Source organism: Callorhinus ursinus, unplaced genomic scaffold, assembly GCF_003265705.2.
Source record: "Callorhinus ursinus isolate GAN/ISIS: 27379988/994484 unplaced genomic scaffold, GSC_fseal_2.0 scaffold35, whole genome shotgun sequence".
NCBI classification, from domain to species: Eukaryota; Metazoa; Chordata; class Mammalia; order Carnivora; family Otariidae; genus Callorhinus; species Callorhinus ursinus.
The window spans coordinates 2,736,915-2,759,365 of NW_027397097.1; the positions used below are offsets into that span (position 1 = coordinate 2,736,915).

A 22,451-nucleotide genomic window follows, 5' to 3' on the forward strand; every position below is an offset into this window, starting at 1 on the left:
CACTGGGTGTTACACGCCAACAATGAATCATGGAACACTACAACAAAAACTAATGATGTAGTATGGTGACTAACATAACATAATAAAATAAAAATTAAAAAAAAAAAACATGGGCACATCTGTGCCCAGACCCACACATAGCCACTCACTCCTTATATCCCTACACTTTGAAGAATAAGATGTCTTTCTTAGTACTGGGTAACCAAACATCTTATGAAAATTACTTAATTCATTTTCATGTATAAAACGCTATTAATTAAATTATTTTTTGCATGAGTGACAATGTCAAGGTGGATCTTATGATAGTTCATATTTTTAAAAAGATTTCTCAAAAATCTCGTCAGAAAACTTAGGGTGATTCTTTTCTTGTTTTTTCTTTCCCTTTATATAAGTTTCTAAGATACTATTCATCAAATAATATTAGATAGACAGCCTATCTATTTAATGCAATAAAGAGATCTCTTGTGATCTATTCTTCCCTACCCTTCAATAAATCCATAACCAAATGTTTTCCATCACCCAACTGAACTGTTTCAAGTCAGAGTAATTTGGGTTTTTGTCAAAGGAAAGTGCTCTGCACACAGCAAAATACAGGCATACCTCATTTTATTTCACGTTGTTTTACTGTGCTTTGCGGATGTTGGTTTTTTTTTACAAATTGAAGGTTCAAGACTTCAGTGGAAGAAGTAACTGCAGATGTGGTGGAAATAGCAAAAGAACTAGAATTAGAAGTGGGGCCTGAAGATGTGACTGAATTGCTGTAGCCTCATGATAAAACTTGAATGGATGGGGAGCTGCTTCTTATGGATGAACAAAGAAAGTGGTTTCTTGAGATCAAATCTATTCCTGGTGAAGACTGTTAATATGACAACAAAGAATTTAGAATATTATGTCAATTTAGTTGATAAAGCAGTGGCAGGGTTTGAGAGGATTGACTCCAATTTTGAAAGAAGTTCTACTGTGGGTAAAATGCTATCAAATAGCATCATATGTGACAGACATGAAAGGAAGAATCAATGGATGCAGCAAACTTCACTTGTCTTATTTTAAGAAACTGCCACAGCCACCCCAACCTTCAGCAACCATGACCCTGATCAGTCAGCAGCCATCAACATCAAGGCAAGACCCTCTATCAGCAACAAGATTATGACTCACTGAAAACTCAGATAATGGTTAGCATTTTTTAGCAACTATTTTTAAATTAAGGTATGTACATTTTTTTAGACACAGCTACTGCACACTTAATAGCCTACAGTACAGTGGAAACTAACTTATTTACACTGGGAAACTAAAAAATTCATTTGACTCACTTTATTGCAGTATTTTCTTTATTGTGGTGGTCTGGAACCAAACCCACAATATTTCTGAGGTATGCCTGAACCAAAAATATTTATTAAATAAAAGTCATCAAACTTAATTTGCAAAAAAAAAAAAAAAAGTTACCTAGGACTTCCTTTCCAACATTTAAAATAAATTTCTCCTGCAGGAATTCAGTTTTCTGGGAGAGACTAAGTTACATACTTTAAAAAAAGCCTAATAATGCCTATATATTAAGAAAAGACTTGGTGTGGTATAAGCCCAGCTCTTTCCCAAGAGTTATAAGCACTGAGCACTGATTTGAATGTACAAGTTTACATTAAGGCTAAGGGATCATATGAAATGGTGACAAACATGAATATTAGAATTCTAGTGAGGAAATTAAAAGTATGATCCTTGAGTATGACACAGATCATGGATAGATAGATATACTTCCCAATAACTTAAAGACAAGAATAAAAGTAAAAGTAACTTGAGCCAATACATTAAAGTCCTAGAAACCAGTAGGTTCTCTGGCCCAGTAGTCATGTCCTGGAAATTCATCCTAAGACAATAACTTCAAAGAAAAAAAGTTAAAATTTTATTGTAGACTTAAGAGAGGTATGATTTAAAAAAGCAGAATAAATTAAAAATTCATTCAGAAATAAGAAATAATAGAGGTGCCTAGGTGGCTCAGTTGGTTAAGCATCTGACTCTTGATCTCAGCTCAGGTCTTGATCTCAGGGTTGTGAGTTAAAAATAATAATAATTTTAAAAAATAATAATAAACATAAAGCTTGTATAGAAACATGAACAATTAATTAGGAATTGGGAGAGAATGACAAATACAGGATATCATAAAAATTATCAATGTATTAATTACAACTATTACAAAAACTAAGAAGATAAAAGGAGTAAAGGAATTAAGTAGTCTACTAAGGTAAAGAGGTTGTATGTATTTTTCTGTAAAACTATTTAAATATTAAACTTTAAGCATTTTTAAAAGATTGCATAGGATTTGGAATTAGGAAGTAGTGTATTCAAGTTCCTGCTCTGTTATTTACTACTAAGTCTCTTTAACATTTTTTAGCCTCAGTTTTGTCATTTGTAAAATAATAATATTTACATATGTAACAAGTACATATGAAAATCAAATGAGACTATAATGAATACATTAACAGTTCACAAACTCTAAAGTGTTATCCAATGTAAATCCCAACTATTTCAAAGGAATGTAAACTCTAGTACATGAGAAAGATATGAACTAAAGTGTTATTAATTAATTTTAAGAATGATGGATGTTGGGCGCCTGGGTGGCTCAGCGGGTTAAGCATCTGCCTTCGGCTCAGGTCACGATCCCAGGGTCCTGGGATCGAGTCCTGCATTGGGTTCCCTGCTCAGCAGGGGGTCTGCTTCTCCCTCTGCCGCTCTCTCTGTCTCTCATGAATAAATAAATAAAATCTTTAAAAAAAAAAGAATGATGGATGTTAACTGGACTTACTGTGGTGATCATTTTGCAATTAAACAAATATCAAATCACTATATTATATACCCACAATTAATATAATGTCATGTCAATTATACCTCAATTAATAAAAATGACAAATGCCTTGGATTACTGTGGCTCATTTTGTCTTATAAGCAAATATCAGCATACAGAAAATGAGTAGAAAAAGCTATGATGTAATTCTCATTATAATCTACACAATGGTCAGATGCTTTATAATTATAATATGCCTGGATTTATCCCCAAGTATTAGAAAACTGTCAAAATAGAGAAAGTTTTTAAAAGAACAAGAACATTAAAATGTTATAGAGGGAAAACTTTAAGTCAAACTTGGTTGTGATAATGACAGAACAAGTTGTTTCAGACTGCCTTCCTCTAGGCTGGAAACTGTAAAAGTTGGACACTGTTAAAAGCTACCAGCCCTGAAGAACAATAATACACACTGGACTTATGGGACTGCGATATCTGGAAGAAGGGAAGCACAGCCAGGTAAGCTCTATATTTAAGGTGACTTTTTTCCTTAGGTTATTTGTTGAATCAGGTTACAAAGAAACAGGCATTCTTACTAGACTGGGGAAACAGAGGCTGGACTTTAAGGATGCTGAAAGAGTAGAAACTTGAGAGGCTAAGACCTGGAAAGAAGGGTACTATAGAGAAGCAAGCCCAAAGATCTGTATGCAATTTCCCAGAGTCATCGGTTGACTTCTAAATGGCATGTACGGGTGAAACCCCCAAGAAATCTAGTAAAAAACAGCTGAAAGGCTAATGAGCTGAGCAGTTACCAGAGGATTAGAGCAGCTACTTGACGTTGAGAAGACAAAGGTTGGAGCCATGTCTTGTCAAAGTAGAAGGGTTTTGGTAGGCACCCTACACTTTCAGTTAAAATCCTGGCAATAAGGACAAAGGTGAAATAGACCAGCCCTAAGAAAGGTTAAAACCAGACCCTAACAGGATCAAGGTGATCTGACAGTATTCTATCTGCCTGCAGAAAACTTAACTCTTTGGAAATAAAAAATGTCTTCCAGAGTCTCTACAATTTCTATCCACAATGTCCAGCATTGTGAGGCATACTAAAACAGTTGACCCCAATAACCAAAAACCAAGAAAAACAGTAAACCATAAAAAGAGGCCTCCAGTGATTCAGACAGTTGAATCATGAAACAGATTAGGAGTAACATATAAGAGGGTAAAAGAAAAACATGTGGAGCTGCACCAGAAACACAGAATCTATTTTTTAAAATATACTATTTATTTATTTTTGAGAGAGAGAACTAAAGAGAGCGAGCGAGAGCACAAGTTGGGGGGAGGGGCTAAGGGAGAAGCCAACTCCCCACTGAGCAGAGAGCCTGATGCAGGGCTCTATCCCAGGACTCCGGGATCATGACCTGAGCCTAAGGGAGATGCTTAACCGACTGAGCCACCCAGGGACCCCACAGAATCTACTTTTAAAAACTCAATTAAAAACTCTAGAACTGAAAAATACATTGAGATTCCAAAAGATGTTTTAAAAGCACATTAGAAATAGCAAAACAGAGTATTAATGAACTGCAAGGTACTGGTAGAAAATATTCAGACTCAACTACAGAAAGAAGTGAGGAAACAACCAAAGTACTGATCGATGCAAGAATGTATAAAAAATGTAGCATATACACATAATGGAATAGTATTTGATCTTAAAAAAAGAATGAAATCCTACCATATACAACAACACAGATTAATCTGCAAGAAATTACACTAAGTGAAATAAGCCAGTCACAAAGGGACAAATACTGCATGATTCCACTTACATGAAGTATCAAACTCATGGAAGCAAAGAATAGAATTGTGGTCAGCAGGGGCTGGAGGAAGAGGAAAGAGAGAACTGCTAACCTACCAAAATTTCAGATATACAGAATGAGTAAGTTCAAGATGAGCTGTATAATACTCTGGGCTATAGATAACAATACTGTATTGTACACTTAAAAATCTGTTAAAGGGGTAAATTTCATGTCAAGTGCTTTTATCACACTAAAGTTAAAAAAAAGAAGAAATGAAAAATATAAGATTAATTCAAAAGAAGGCAAAAAAAAATGGGGGAAAGGTTAGAGAAGCAAAGGAAAAAGAATTGAAGGTCTATTTATCCTATGGAGTCAACCTGTTGTAAAGCTTGGAGGTACAATCGGAGAAACCAACTGTAGTGGTTATTTTTGCTTGCTCTATCTCTATTTCCCTTGTTTTCCTTTGGAAACCCATCTCAATTTTCTAATAGAAAATCATCTTCCCCCATTTTTAGTACATATAGTTTGCAATGAGGACTGTAACCCCTGACTTGGGGGAAGAACTGTGACCGGCCTCAATTTGGGTAGTTTTATTAAAACTTTTAGGAAAATGGAAAATGTAGAATTACTTGCTGTAAGATTTGTAAATCTTGCATTTTGGGGGCCACCATGTAGAGAGCTGCTAAAGAATGAAGCATTTGCTAAAGAATGAAGCAGACCTAATGGATGGGAAGAAAGACTGAATTATAATACCATCATTTGAACACCTGGATCCACCCCTGGAATTTTCAGTTATACAAGCCAATACATTATTTTCTTGGCTTAACCTAGTTGGAAGTAGGTCTGTCATCTGTAATCTCAAAATCCTAATGGGTATGCCCAATATGTACTTAATGTCTAGATGGAACATAGCACCACTTTTATCAGATATAATATAAAACAAATTAATTCACAGATATGAGGACTTGTCAAATCCCACCAAATATCCTTTGCCCAGGAATGCTGGTTAAATTCAGGGCAGAGACTATTCTACCAATGGAAGAGAAAAGCACAGTGGTAAACTTTTTCAAAATTTTCTTATAAAAAGAGAAGTAGAACTTTCCAGTAATTTGGTTAGATTTGGTGAATGCACTAGCTATCTGAAACAGTATTTCCTCCCAGTTAGGAAGCTATGCTAGCCATTAATTCTCTGCCTCTATCTCCTACCCTCTTTCTGCACACATGGATAGGTATTTACAACCTAGACATACGGCATATTTTCTTCCAACTCAAAAGCACTGTTTGGTCAGTGGTCATGTAGTTTATTCACCACATTTGTTTTGAAAGAGGTAATTTTGAGCAAAGATAAAACAAAGGCATTCTTATACAAATATGTTAAAACCAAGTGATATTACATGAATGCTTGAAAGAGATGAAAATTTTATATACATACAATATACATTTAACATACTGATTTTATGCTACTAAAATCATCTTTGACAAATAAGCAAAATTAGTTTTTTTAGATTTTGTTTGTAAAACAATTCTGAAAATCCATATGACAATTAGAATTAAAAAACTGGATGGCTTCTGAATTACTATTTCCATAAATGGTTACTTTAATATTTTCTAAAGTATTTAATGGTTCCATAAGAAAAATTTAATTACTTATTAGGCATCACAATAATCTGTTTTTGTAACTCTATTTCCAAAAAAGGACATAATTCAATCAACTAGTTTCAATAGCAAGCTTTTCATAAAAATCACATTTAATAGTGATTTTTTTCTATGAATTTTTAACTTCTGTATAATCAAAGAAATAGACCTATTTGAAAATTTTACTTCTTTATAACCTATATAATTAAACTTTAGAGCACACTACTTTTGGTGTTAAGTTTTCTATATTTGATCAAAATAAGTCAACTTCCTTTAAATTATTATGCACTATGGCTCAAGTTAAAACTAAGACAAATTTTTTCAAGACTTAGTGGGTTTAATAACATACTACTTTAACATACACCAAACTATACCAATATTGTGAAACTAAATCTATTTACTTGAGTTAAGGTGAAAAGTGGTATCTGTAAGAAGTGTTCACTGAGCTTTCAGAATGTCCAGATTCAAATTACACTCACTTTTGTCAGTTAATAAAATACAGTAGTTAGAAAGAATATGATGAAATCAACAAAATCCTAGTAACATGCTGTAATCAGAAAATCCATGTTGAAATCAGAATTATTTGTGACCATATAGAAAAGCTCAAGGTGTTAAAATGCAATTTAATATAATCTTGCAGATTACAAATGGAGCACTGAGATATTAATATGCATATAAGAAAAGAATAGAAACAATACCCTTTTTAGTTGCTGTTCTTTTAAGCTTCTCACTGTCCTTGCAGGCTCAGAAATGAAGTTTTTATAGTTTTCACATATATTGATCCGAGACTGGGCTACCTGCATTGTTCCCTCAAGAAAAGATTTCCAAACAGGATACATGCTCCTAAATTCAAAGAGGGACAGAAAAGTATTAGGCAGGGAAAAGGAAAAAAAAGTTGGCTAGCCTTATGCTCACTGGCTAGCACTGTGAAACAGATGGATGTTTTCTTTATAGTTTAAAGTGTATTTATACTGCTTTATAGATAGTAATATTTTTAACATATACAGATAGAAACATGACATATACTTTATTCCTCAAGAACTCTGCAGTGGGCTGTTTTGATTCATCAGCTATTCTTGATACTGAAGTAAAGTGATACAAGGATTACAATTCCAGACAAAGCTAACACTATAAAAATTAGTGAATAATTCAGACTGTCCAGATCTTTCACTGTCTCAGGGTCATCACTATGAATATCAAGTTTCATTATTTCATTAAAATATTTTCCTGGGGTGCCTGGGTGGTGCAGTCAGTTAAGTGTCCAACTCTTGGTTTTGGCTCAGGTCGTGATCTCAGGGTGCTGAGATCAAGCCCTGTGTCAGGCTCTGTGCTCAGCACGGAATCTGCTTGAGATTCTCTCTCCCTCTCCCTCTGCCCACCCCCAACTCTCTCTCTAAAATAAATAAAATCTTTAAAAATTTTTTTGAAAAGGTATTTTCCTAATTTAGAGATGGGTAACCGAGACTCAAGAGATGTAGAGAATCACTCTAGATCACACTAGAGTATGGTAGTACTGAGATACAGATGAAACCTGGGTATCTCTTAAAGTACAGTCTCTTCCAACCACATCATATTCCTTTCTTACATAAACTGATATGGCTGGAAAAAAAATCATGAACAATTGCTTACGTGCTTGAGAAGTCTACAGTATCATTGCTCTACATCTGTTTCTGTGTTGTAATAATGCTTAGCCAGCATCACATTGTGGCTTGGAATCGTTCCAAGAAAGTCCCATCACCTTTGCTTGATAAATGTGCTCAGTAATCTCTTTGTAAAGTCAAAGAATTATTCATCCTTTGCTTTTTGTAGCCAATATCCTTTTCAAAGCTTCTCTTCTACTTTGCTAAACACCTTAGTCAGTTCTAGTATGCACCTACACTAGGTTAAACATATTTAATAATTATCATAACAATGGATGGTATTTTGTTTTTAAAAATGAAATACTGGTAGATTATAACATTCATTTGAGATTTTCTTCCTTTGCCATGTGGATTTTCTACTATAGATTGCTATAGTAGATTCCTTGTGTTACATAAATGCTAGTAGTGGGTCAATGGATGAAATGGATGACAGTATAAAAATAAGAAAAAGGGGGCACCTGGGTGGCTCAGTCAGTTAAGCGTCTGCCTTTGGCTCAAGTCATGATCCCAGGGTCCTGGGATCGAGTCCTGCATCGGGCTCCCTGCTCAGCGGGGAGTCTGCTTCTCCCTCTGCCCCTCCCCCTGCTTGTGCGTGTTCTCGCTCTCTCTCTCTAGCTTGCTCTCTCCCAAATAAATAAAAAAATCTTTAAAAAAAAATAAGAAAAAGAAAAACTGCCTGAGTCCCCAGCCTACTTAGAAGTAAAAAACCCCTTGTAACTGTATTTTTCAACCAAGGAAATGATTAGTTTATGTAATGAATTAGTTTTTGTAATATACCAAATGAATCAATTTAGATGGAAATGTTCATTTATTTAAGCAGAAGTATATCACATTCCCTTTGGAAAAAAGATTCAGTGTGTTGTGCCAGCAAAAATTTTCAGCATAGAAGCAAAATGAAATGGAACTGGAGGGTGTTATGCTGAGTGAAATAAGTCAATCAGAGAAGGACATGTATCATATGACCTCACTGATATGAGGAATTCTTAATCTCAGGAAACAAACTGAGGGCTGCTGGAGTGGTGGGGGGTGGGAGGGATGGGGTGGCTGGGTGATAGACATTGGGGAGGCTATGTGCTATGGTGAGTGCTGTGAATTGTGCAAGACTGTTGAAGCACAGATCTGTACTTCTGAAACAAATAATGCAATATATGTTAAGAAAAAAAAAGAAGAAGATAGCAGGAGGGGAAGAATGAAGGGGAGTAAGTCGGAGGCGGAGATGAACCATGAGAGACAATGGACTCTGAAAAACAAACTGAGGGTTCTAGAGGGGAGGGGGGTAGGGGTATGGGTTAGCCTGGTGATGGGTATTAAAGAGGGCACGTTCTACGTGGAGCACTGGGTGTTATGCACAAACAGTGAATCATGGAACACTACATCCAAAACTAATGATGTAATGTATGGTGATTAACATAACAATAAAAATTTTTAAAAAGCAAAATGAATATGCGATGATGGACGTTAACTAAACCTATTGTGGTAACCATTTCACAATATATGTAAATCAAACCATCACGCTGTACACCTTAAACTTACAGAGTGATGTATGCCCATTATTTTTTAATAAAGCTGGAAAAAAAAAAAGAACAGCAAAATTAATGTCCTCCATGGCCTTGCTGCGTGACAACTGATGGAACCTAGGATGTAAACTCACCACAAGCCCTCCTAAGCAGTCCAAATAATTGATTTTCTCAGAAAATGCAGAGAGAAAAATTCAGTACTATGCTTTGTACATTTTAAAATCATAATGAAAATGAGAAAGAACCACTATGAATTGTGATAGGAAGGAAGGAGGGTAAGAAGGACAGGAAGGAAGGATCCCTTCACCTAGGGTCTCTCCTTAGGTAGCACCCTTTTCCCTTTACCTCTTGGCCTAGTTGACTGCTGTTCATCATTCAAATCACAGCTTAACTGTAACTTCCTTAGAGAAGTCTTTCATGATCACCACCAGCCCAACCCACAGACTCAGTCATCAAGTCCCTCTCTGGTATTTACTCACCTGGCTCCAGCATTTTTCAATTTTACATACTTTTATGTAATTATTAATGTCTGTCCTTCTCACTATAGTGAAAATTTCCTGAAGGTAAGGGTACATGTCTTTCTCACTATCTTCCTAGGGCCTAAACACATGGCCTAACATTTAGAAAGGTTACAGTAAGTATGTGTTGCATGAAAAAATGAACAGATATAAAATTATGAGGATTATACAATAAAAAGAAAAATCCTTTCCTTATAGAGTTTAAAAAGAGATCTGTGGGGATTAGCAGATCTATAGAAGGGAAACATATCCCCAATAATGACACACCACAAAAAGAACAGAATTCAGTTACCAGTTCATAGCACTCCCATGGTCATAACCTAGACTTTGCCATTACCAGTAACTACACCCCTCTGCTGTAATCACAAATTAACCCTCTAATCCCTGACCAACACCTTCTATTTCCATTCATTCCCTTTAGGATTCTGACTCCAACAATATATTCAACCAATATAATCATATGTAGGATACTTCACTATACTCTCATTTCCTCTACTGGCAAATGAAGAAAGTAACAAGAACACCAGCACCACGCTCCTCACGGGGCTGTTTTGACAGTAAATGCAAATGATGTGAAAACCCTTGGCACAGATTCTTTTAAATGTATAAATAGTAAGAGAAGCAGAATTGTAATAGAAATATAAGTGCTTCTTCACATAATAGTGATGGCTGCAATGGTAGTGTTTTTCATTCCGAGTAAGGAAAAATAATAATGGGTATAGAGTGATTTTTAAATCTTTTTTAAATTTCACTAGGCTTCATACATGATTATGAAGCATAAGATGCTAAGCATCTATGGTGTTTTGCTATTCTGCTCAGGTCAGGAAACTAGGTTCAAAATTATGAAAGAAAGGAAGGAAATTCTTTTAAGAATCTATCACATGCTAGACACTATGCCATGTATTTTTGCATTTACATTATCATTTAATCCAAGTAAGGCTTGGAGAGGTTGTAGAATTTTTCTAAGGCTATTCACCAGGAAATAGCACTCCCATGGTCATAACCTAGACTTTGCCATTACCAGTTAACTAACCCTCTGCTGTAATCACAAATTAACCATCTAATCCCTGACCAACACCTTCTATTTCCATTCATTCCCTTTAGGATTCTGACTCCAACAATTATTCAAACTCTATCAGAACCCATAATCCATTCAATCCTACCCCCTCTTCCCACTGTCTCTTACCCCCTCTCTCATAATTTCCCTTCTCAGCTCCTTATCCAGTTTAAGTTTCATGGTCCACCATTATAGTCACTCCCTATGTATACCCTTATGAGTCTGGCACCTCTCTTTTCATCATTCTAATCTACAAATTTCAACGTTGATTAAATCCAAAATTCTGTTTGTACCATACCAATCTCTGTGCAGCAGAACACTACTGAAGAAAACAATAATCATGCTGCCTTGGTCTGTTTAAACTGATGTTTAATAAAATTCTAGTAACCCCCAGTGCTACCCAGCAATTCTACTATAGTCCCCTAAATCCTCTTACTCTCTCAATCTTCTGCACAATTATTTCCCACCTTTTCCCCTCATCTCAAACCTCTAATAGGACCACACTTTCAGCCGATAATGAAGCTACCAGAAGACAATGACCATATGGTCCCACCACAGCTACCAATCTCCCTACTTCTGCACCCATGCACTCTGTCATCTCTCCTTTCACTTGGCTGAACTACCTGTGCTCTGAAGGCCAAACCTTCACATTTATACTATATTCTATTAACTCACTCAAGAATAGCAATCCAGTAATTGTGCCTTCTCCTACAACATCGACTGTTCCCTCTCCACTGGATGGATCTCTAAATATGCTCTATGTCTCTATTCTAAAAAAACAAAAAACCCTCCATCAACCCTCCATTTCTCTCCAGCTACCACTCCAATGCCTGTTCCCTTTCACAGCAAAACTCCTTGAAAGAACTGTCCGAAATTACTGTTTTTAATTCCTCTGCTCCTGGTCTCTCTCTCTCTCTTTTTTAAGAGAGAGAGAAAGAGCACGTGCACACACATGATATAGGAGTCGGGAGGGGCTGGGGTGAGGGGCAGGGCAGAGGGGGAGAGAGAGAGAATCTTAAGCAGGCTCCATACCCAGTACCAAGCCCACAAGGGGCTTGATCTCATGACCCTGAGATCAGGGCCTGAGCTGAAATCAAGAGTTGGATATTTAACCAACTGAGCCACCCAGGTGCCCCACTCCTGGTCTCTCTGGATTTAATTTAAATAAGGCCTTAGCCTCCACCATTCTTCTGAAATTGCTTGTCAAGGTCATCAAATAACTCCTTATGGCTAACCCAACAGTCAATTCAAGCTTTGGTCCTATTATCCAATTTATCAGTAGAACTGACCTAGTTTATCCTTCTTAAAATGCTTTTTTCCCTTAGCTTCTAAGACATCACTCTCTCATGGTCTACTCCTATCTCACTAGCCACTCTTTAGTTCTCCTTTGCTGATTCCTCTTCATCTCACTGCCCTGTAAGTGCTGGAGTGCCCCTGAAATTAGTCCCCAGGCCTCTCTTCTCTAACTACACTCACTCTTTAGATATGCTCATTGAGGCTCATGGCTCTAAATACTGTCAATATACTATCCCTGAATTTTTATTTCTAACCCAGACATCTTTCCTAACCTCCAACTGCCTATTTAACATATCCAACTTGGACATCTAGTAGGCATCTTAAAACTATAATGCCCAAAACCAAATTCTTGAAATCTGTTGTCAACTGATTCCGTCTCAGTGATAGCGTTTGCTCAAGCCAGAAGCCCTAGAGTCATCACCGATTTTTCCTTTTTCTCTCATATCCCACATTTGATCTACCCAGAAATCCTGTTCAGTAGACTTTAAAAATATTATGGAATCTGATTACTGTCTCCTCCACTGCTACTATCCTGGTTTGGGGAGCATTATCTTGTGCTTGGATTACTGAAACAGCCCCCTAAATGACCTCTCTGCTTTTGCTCATTTCCCTAAAGTCTGTGCTCTACACAATACAGCCAAGGCGGTGCCACCACTTCCCACGACACTGTGTTCTCCTTACTATGCTCACTCTCCTTATCACCGATACATAATGTTTAATTATTCGTATGTTTATTGTCTTGTCTCCTCTCACTAGAATGTAGGCTCCATGCAGCAGAAGCTTTGTTTTATTAAGTCTTGTATCTTCAGCACCTAGAACAGGGTCTGGCACAGCAAGCATTCAATACATAGTTAGTGGAGGAAAGAGAGGAGGGAATGACGCAGTCTAGATGTGAACCCAGATCTGTCTGGCTACCAAACTCTGCTCTGCTGCTGATAGAAGATTGCTCTTGGTCCCAGTAATAATGCTAACAAAAAAGAAGGGTCTCTTCACTCTAATAAAGGTACCAAGCGCTTTGTGTATCCTAAGTCCTTTGTGTATGCCTAACGTAATTTTTGCCTCAATATCTACTACGCTATTATTTTCTTACCTTTTTTTGTTAAAATGAGTCTTATTTTAAATTAAAATGGTATTTTATAACTTCATACTCTAACTGAAAAACAAAGGACACTTGCCACAATAATTAAGTTATAACTAGTAAAACTTAAAAAATGTTCATCCATATACCACCTAAAATCATGCTGGCCTATCTCCCATATGGATATCACAATGGAAAAGAGAGAAAACTTTACCAGGGACAATCATAATTAAGAAACAAACCAAACAATTTACTTTGACTGTGGTGGTGGTCACACAAATCTACAAATGTGATAAAACCCTACAGAATTTAATATGTACACACACAAATGAGTGCATGTAAAACTGGTGAATTCTGAATTAGATTGGTGGACTCTATCAATATAAGTTTCCTGGCTGTCATACTGTGTTGCAGTTATGTAAGTTATTACCACTGGGAGAACTGGGTGAAGAGTATAAGAGGGCTCTTGGTATTAGTTTTTACAACTGCATATGAATCCACAACTATTTCAAAATAAAAAGTAAAACTAAAATTAATAAACAAAATCATACATCTTGCCTAGGCCTAAAAATGTAACACTGTACACATCAGGAAGATTCTAGAAAATGTGGCATATGAGCTCATAATTTAAAGATTAATCTATATAGTAACAGATAACAAGGAGAAAATATAGTGTTTAATAAGTAAGTGTTCAGGGGCACCTGGGTGGCTCAGTCATTAAGCATCTGCCTTCAGCTCAGGTCATGATCCCAGGGTCCTGGGATCGAGCCCAGCATCAGGCTCCCTGCTCCATGGAAAGCCTGCTTCTCCCTCTCCTACCCCCTCTGCTTGTGTTCCCTCTCTTGCTGTGTCTCTCTCTGTCAAATAAATAAATAAAATCTTTAAAATAAATAAATAAATAAATAAATAAGTGTTCGTGTAGTGCTATTCTTGCTAATAAGAAGGGAGAATATTCTAAGTGTAGGTAACAGAGGTAAAGGCAGGGAGGATGACTGATTTAAGTCTATTTGAGGTGTGGTAAGAACTGCAATACCAACTGCAGCTTGAGGTGTCCACAGGTTAGGGAACTAAGGATAAGAAAAGGAGAAATGGGGGACGCCTGGGTGGCTCGGTTGGTTAAGCGACTGCCTTCGGCTCAGGTCATGATCCTGGAGTCCCGGGATCGAGTCCTGCATCGGGCTCTCCGCTCAGCGGGGAGTCTGCTTCTCCCTCTGACCCTCTTCCCTCTCGTGCTCTCTGTCTCTCATTCTCTCTCTCAAATAAATAAATAAAATCTTAAAAAAAAAAAAAAGAAAAGGAGAAATGGCCATAGATGAGGAGAGAAAGGTAATTTGGGGCCAGTTTTCTTCATAGCTTTGATATTTAAAAATATTTTGGGGGTGCCTGGGGTGGCTCAGTCAGTTAAGTGTCCGACTCTTGATTTCAGCTCAGGTCATGATCTCAGGGTCATGAGATTGAGATCAAGTACAGTGTGGAGCCTGCTTTAGATTCTCTCTCTCCCTCTCCTCCCCACTCATGCTCTCTCTCTAAAAAAATTATTTAATAAACAAACTAAAAATAAACAAACAAACTTTTAAATTTCATCCATTGGCAAAGAGAAACAGGCGATTTTCAAGCAGGGGAGTGACACTAGGCCTATTTTACAAAGACACGCTGGAAGTTGGTGGTATTGTAGCTAATGAAATTATGAAAGGGAGAGATCACAGGCAGAGAAGCTGCTCTTTAACATTCCTAAGACAGGATGAGATCTAGAAAGAAGTCAAACTTGGAGGCAGCTGACTTTTTGGTTCCCAAGCTGAAGAGTTAATAAAAACATACAATCATTACTAATTTATAGGCAATATATAAAGACAGGAATAAGACAGATAAGATTACTTAGAACAGTCACTCGAGAGCTGAAGGAACTTTGAGAAACACATATAGAAAGGACCTGCTATGGTCTGAATGTCTGTGTCCCCCCCAAAATTCATATGTGGAAATCCTAACCTCCAAAGACGATGGTATCAGGAGGTGCGGCTTTGGGGAGGTGATTAGGTCATAAGGCAGATTATAATGTGCCCTTTTAAAAAGAGACCCCTCAAGAGCTCCCAAACCCCTTCCACCATATAAGAACATGCTAGAAGTTGAGAATCCTGCAACTGAGAAGAGGGACTTCCCCAGAACCCATGCGGGCATCCTGGTCTTGGACTTCCAACCTCCAGAATGATGAGAAATAAATTTGTTACTTATAAGCCATCCAGTCTGTGGTATTTTGTTGTAACAGCCTAAACAGACTAAGAGCTGAAAATCTGCCCTAAAAGACTAAAAAAAAAAAAAAAAAAAAAGTCCAAGGGAAGTAGTCAGTTGTCTAGTTTTAAGGCAAATGGGGGTAGTTTAATGCCATTAAATAGTTTATGTTTCATCAGACTGACATATTTTAAAAGACTAATCACGTGCTCTTTTGGTAAAAAATAAAAATTCTAATACATTAGAAGAAATGCAAAATACAGGGGCGCCTGGATGGCTCAGTCGTTAAGCGTCTGCCTTCGGCTCAGGTCATGATCCCAGGGTCCTGGGATGGAGCCCCGCATCGGGGTCCCTACTCCCCGGGAAGCCTGCTTCTCCCTCTCCCACTCCCCCTGCTAGTGTTCCCTCTCTCACTGTGTCTGTCTCTGTCAAATAAATAAAATCTTAAAAAAAAAGAAATGTAAAATACATTGATATAGAGTTTATGAAGTATAATTTAAAATGTCAACATTTTAAATGCATAAACCCTTGACTCAGCATCTCCCCCTTTAAGAATTTATAAATAAAAATATAATTTATAAATAAAAAGAATTCACCCCATAGATATACTTTCATAGTGCACAAAGATATAACTACATGCATACATGCATTATCCACTGCAGCATTATTTGCAATAGTAATAAACTGAATTATTACAAACCAAAAAATAGGTAACAAAACTACAGTCTACCCATATTATAACACTAACACAACTATTTAAAAGAATGGGGGACCTGAACATATTGACATAAAAGGATGTCTAAACAGACTTCTTAAGTGTGGTGGGGGGGGCAGCATTATAGAAGCATATGTATACAATAATTCCAGCTCTGTTAAGAACAAAACTGTGTATGTTCATGTATGTGTCACACGGGAGAAATATAGAAGAAAAGGCCATATGCTTTTAACAGCACTTACTCTAAGGGAAGTTAGACTTTTTGGTTCCCAAGCTGAAGAGTTAATAAAAACATACAATCAGTGTGAATGAGAGGCTTGGGAAAGAGGGTGAGGCTGCACTTCATACTCTTTATACTCTGTTGCACATGTATTACTTTGGTAAGAATTTTTAAAACACAAATACAAATATAAATACAAAAAAAGTTAAAAGAAATTTAAGACAACTAGAACTAAAATAAATTCCTAATAAACAAAAAAAACTGGTAATTGCCATTCTCACCCTTGATCCTGATCTTTCTATTACCTTTTTTCACAAGGCCACCATCATCCTTTCAGCTACCTAAATTAAAAAACCTAGGGGTCACTGGGGGTGGGGGACTCAGCCATCAAAGAAAAAGAAATCTTACCATTTGCGATGACGTGGATGGAATTAGAGGGTATTATGCTAAGCAAAATATGTCAAACAGAGAGAGCCAATTATATGATTTCACTTATATGTGGAATTTAAGAAACAAAACAGGATCATAGGAGAAGGGTGGGAAAAATAAGGTAAGACAAAATAAGCAGGGAGACAAATCATAAGAGACACTTAACTATAGGAAACAAACAGTTGCTGGAGGGCAGGTTGTGGGGGATGGGTAACTGGGTGATGGGCATTAAGGAGGGCACATGATGTGATGAGCACTGGGTGTTATATGCAGCTGATGAATCACTGAACTCTACCTCTGAAACTAATAATATACTATATGTTAATTAATTGAATTTAAATAAAATTAAATTAAAACAACAACAACAACAAAAACCAAACCTTGGGGTCATTCTTTAGTCCTTCCTCTCTCTCCCTCTACTTCATTCTTCATTCAGTAAATATTTATTACCAAGTGCTTTCTATGTTCTAAGAGCTATTTTAGATACTGAGAAAACTACATTCTAGTTTGACAGTTATAGAAAACTGTTTATAGTTTGTCTCAGAACAAATATGACAGACACAAAAACCAAAACTCTGCCAAATCAATTCTAAGTCCTCTAACTTCCGTTTCCTAAATACCACTGAAATCTCCCCCACAACCTAATTTCTACTGCTAATTTTCATTGTTCAAATAAGAGACAATGAGAAATTAAACTCCTGTAATTTTATCCTTTCCAAATTCTTCACATCTCTTTAATCCACCTTCATACTATTAAAAGTGAAGTTGAACATGTCGTTCTTCTTGCGGAAATTTTTCAATGCTTCCATTATCTTCTGAATAAGAAAAGAAACTTTAATATGCAAAGTCCTTCCCAACGCCTGTCTATGTATCCTTTGGGTCCACCTCCTCTCTCACCCTCCAACCCATATACTTCACACCAGCCAGGAGAACTGCTAGGTTACCTAACATCCATATTTTCTCATGCCTCCATGCCTTTAAGGCATTACTTCTGCTTAGAATTCCTTTTGCTCAACCCTAGCAAACTCCTGTATATTCTTTAAGATTCAGATTTAGAAGCCTCGGTTTTCCTCTACAGTCCTAATGCACCTCTCCACTCCTAACCCAATACCACAACTATTTACAGTAGCTATCTCCTATAAGTTCTGTAAGGACAGGCACCACACCTCACAGTCTCTCTGATCCTAAAATGTATTTTAACAGCTAGCATGTAGTAGATATTTTACATCCATCTCATGAATAAAGAATGAATCAATGACTGTTTAAACAGTGGTGTGACCTTGAGTAATAAGGTGTATAACCTGAGACTTAATTTCCTAACATATAAAAAGGAGGGTGACTATATGTACCTTGCAGGGTTGTTTTGATAATTACAAGATAAGTTGAAATTCCTAGCATGGTGTCTGGTATTTAGTAAATATTCAGTAAAAGTTGGCTTAACATACTTTTAGAAATAAGGTTGTTCAAGCTACTCAGGGAGCAGAGCCTTTCTATCCTTACTTCTTTGGTAACCTTAATCCTGAATTTCAAACAAATTTAGAATACATCCTAACTAAGCTGGAGTCCTTTATTCTCCAGCTAGTAATCTTCCTTGGGCAGGCTTTCTTCATGCTAGCAATACTGAACTATTTAACATTCTTTCTCTCATTCAAGGTTTTTGCTCTACTTGTCTCTTTTGTCTACAATTTCACCTCTTCCCTCTTTCCCTCTTAGCTAAATTTTAAAGATACTGGAAAGTCCACAAGAAAATCTAGTTTTGTTTAGTTTCCTGTTTTGCTCTATTAATCTATACTGCAATTATATAAATCTATTACTTAAAGCTGATCATGTCCCATCCCCGTTATCAGTCAGTCCTGCAACTGTGAATAACTGCTGTAATTTCTTATTTATCTTTCAGTTTTCTAATGCTATTAGGAATTTACCTGGTGATGTCAGTCTTCACTGACAATCCAGCAACATGACTTCATATTCAGACTCCATGCCATACACTTGAATACTGATTCTTAATTATCCTGGGTTCTCTCTGCTATTGTGTCATAGGCATTAGTTTTAACTGCAAGCTCTGAAATCTTGTCTTTGAGTTCTGGTTCCCTTAATACTAAGGACAGTCTTGAGCATAAAAGCCAATAAACACTTCCAAATTAACTTCAAAAAAAAAAAAAGACATAAAATCCTAAACAAAATTACAAATACTTTAAACATATCTGTAGGTCACTGAGGACACAATTTATATTCCATTATCATCCACCTTCTTTAAAATTTGTATGTGGGATACTGAACAGCCAATTTCTGAATACCCTATTCTGTGTGTGTGTGTGTGTGTGTGTGTGTGTGTGTGTGTAAAACTTTTCCCTAGGCTCACAAAATTCCACCTCTCCAAATTTATAATTTCAGAATTAAAAAACACGACAGAACACTACAATCTTGTTTCATTATTGTTGCAATAATATGTTTTATCTATAGGTCACTGAGAAAACAATTTGCGTTCCATTCTGATCTACCTTCTTTAAATTCCTTATGTGGGTAAGTAATCAAGTAAACAAAACACAACTTGGCTTAATACATAAGAAAACTATTTTATACATACTATTTACATGTTATAGAACATTAACATTTTCTGATAATTTTGAAATTATGTCTAAAAACCTAGCAAAAAAAAGCAATTTTTTAAAACACTGAAGTCTACATTATCTATATGTGACATGGCTCTGAATGAAACCATTTTTTAGAGAAAATGGGCAAGATCTATTTACTAATAAGTTACCTGTAATCATTCCGATCATCAGCTTTTATTCCAGGCCAATCTCTCTTCAGATACTGACTAGCCAACTTCTGGATACCCTGTTAAAATACATATATATACATATTTTATAAAATAAGCACTGTGCCATAAAAGAAGCTCTTTTCCTTAAAGTATATTATTTGGCAAATCTCATCTTTTCAAATGTCAATTTAACTCAGAAGGACCAATGATAAATGGTAAAACATTATAACCTGGTTCATTCTTGTCACAGTCCTCTTTTGTCTCCATTTTTAGGAAAGGGTGAGTATAAGGCTGAAAAAATTGAAACTTAGTCAATATGCTTTTCACGTCACCAAACTATCTGACCAGCCATAAAAACAAACTACCTCTGGAATATCACAGGGAACACATCTGTCCACCTCCCCAGAGCTCCGATTACACCGCTCGACATCTCAATTCCCCACCATTCTTCTGCTGTGGCGTGGACCACATTTCTAAATCCAAACTTTCGTATATCATGAAAGGCAACAACACTTTCAGTTTGGGGCAGATACATGTTCGCATGTAAAATTAGTGAACATACCTTGGTGCTAACTATTCCATAGTAGTCATTTTGATTCAAGACAGATTTTAAGGTTTTTTTTTCTTTTTAAATAATATCATGGCACAGATCACTTCAAATAAAGAAATTAGTTTTACAAAGAAATATACCTACTTACTGTTATCCACACAAAATGAATGTGGAAAAAACAGTATTTGTCTACACCAGGTACTGTGGGTACCAGGATTTGAACAGAGAAGACTATTTTATTGGCAAGTGAGATTAAACTACTCACTCTGAACACAGAATGTATTACTTTTAGATGGGAACATATGTGGTCTCCTAACACTCTAACAGGGTTCAATGTACAGGATTAGAAATCATCTACCTTAGGATACTCATCTCTACATGCAACTTCAAACAGAATAAATAAAATGCTGAGATGAAGAACAATCACATTAATTAACAGATTGCCTACTTTAAGCAGAGGCTGCCTAAGAAAAATCAATGCTGCACTCTATATATGGCACCCTTCTACTAAGGTCTACTGCCAAATCAATTTGGCATTAAATCCACTGTTGAATTAAATCCACTGTTGAGTGCTTCTATTTATCATTATTTCAATGAACCCAAAGGGTAGCAGGAACTGTAGAGAAGCTCCTTTGAACCTCAAGTTCCTCCTGAACTTGGCAATAGTTTGGTTTTGCTACTGCAAGGCACTGTTTTCTGAGAACTCACAATTGCATATGCACAATACTTCCATTTACATACCTTGCACTTTGGGCAGCCCAATCACTAAGATTTCCCTGAATATGTAGAATACTTTTTCACCTTTGTACCTTCTTCATATTGCTATTTGCATGAAATATCTTCCCATCATGCCCATTCCTACCTGAACTCTCACCACCCTCCCTTTAAGCTGATTTTTAAATTTCCTAACACCAAATATTCAAAATTATATATAGGAAAATGTGAAAATTTCCTAGGTATTTAACTTCATTTCATCAAAATAGAATAGTTTATTCTTCTTTCTGCAGTTACTAGCTGGAATTCTTTTTTAAAGAGCTACCTCTCCCGAACTATTTGGTTATCCTGAGGTACAGTTCTTAGAAGAAAGGCAAGATAAATATTTGGTTGTCCAGTTTTGCCCAAAGGTGAACAATGAATTTTTAAAGTAACATTATGAACTCATATATTTTAAATAATGGATGTGTTTCAACTTACTGCAGTCACTACTCTTTTGATTCTATAATTGTTAATCTGTGGTAAGGAGTCCCTCCCAGTTGGCTACCACATCATGACCCCAATAGGCTTTGATAGTTTCTTTGTTTTTCTTTTACAGTTTCTACTCCAGATCTGCTAAGCTAGTTTTCTAAGGAATTCTGATTCCTTTCAGAGAGAAACAAGATTCAGAGACCACAGTCTAGGTACTACCTTATTCTTCAGGTCTTTGTGTCTTTCTCTAAGAGGCTTTTTCTAATCATAAAGAGTAACTCACCCTCCTCCACCCAGTTACTGTCTCACACCACCCCCACTTATTCATAATCCTTATTATGTTGTTACTATCTGGTTTAAATATATTTTATCTGTTTACTGATTATAAACTCCATCAAGTAGGCATCTTACCTTTTTTTTTTAAATCACGATGTCTCCAGGCTATAGCAAAGAAGCTAGCATTTAGTTGATGCCAATAACATTCACTAATTGCACAAATAAATACCACCTACATTATTCTATTTCCAATGTATAATACCCAAACTCCTTTTGTGTTTTTGCCATTCTGAGTTAGAAATGTCTAAATCAAAATTTCTCTGGTTCCTCACTTTTCTTCAGGGGAGAAAAAAAAATGTACTAGATTTCTAAGATTATGACCAGGTGGTTTAAGTATAATAAATAAGTTCCTTTGTAAAAATTACAGTCAAATTTGACCATTTCCACTATTGGAAGAAAACATATGTGTGGATACTCCAAAGCAATGAAAACCAAAAGTACCAGAATTTATTCCATCCCTAGAAGGCACTGCACATTAATTATTGTGCAGGTTCAAATAAACGAAAAGAACTCATAATATATGGACAGGAATAAGAAGTATGTAACATAAAATGGGAGGTAACACATGGTTACTACCAAATAAGTGGAAATATGTGATGTAATTCCCAGGTGAGGAAAAGATCACCTGATATTTTCTTAACAATTTACATTTAAATGAAATGATAGCTGACTTACTCAGTTTAATGACTGCCAAAGTCGTTGCAGAACATTTCATACAGATCATT

At 36.3% G+C, this 22,451-nt stretch overlaps 1 protein-coding gene across 1 annotated transcript in view; it reads right to left on the bottom strand.

Annotated features, from left to right (window-relative positions):
• FCHSD2 (FCH and double SH3 domains 2) overlaps window positions 1–22,451 on the bottom strand; it is a 244,164-nt gene that overhangs the window by 95,989 nt on the left and 125,724 nt on the right. Inside the window, exons 4-5 of the mRNA XM_073879594.1 lie at window positions 19,656–19,732; window positions 6,894–7,038 (exon numbers count right to left, since the gene is read on the bottom strand). Of these exons, the coding sequence (XP_073735695.1) occupies window positions 6,894–7,038; window positions 19,656–19,732 (222 nt within the window). The remainder of the gene's footprint in view (window positions 1–6,893; window positions 7,039–19,655; window positions 19,733–22,451) is intronic.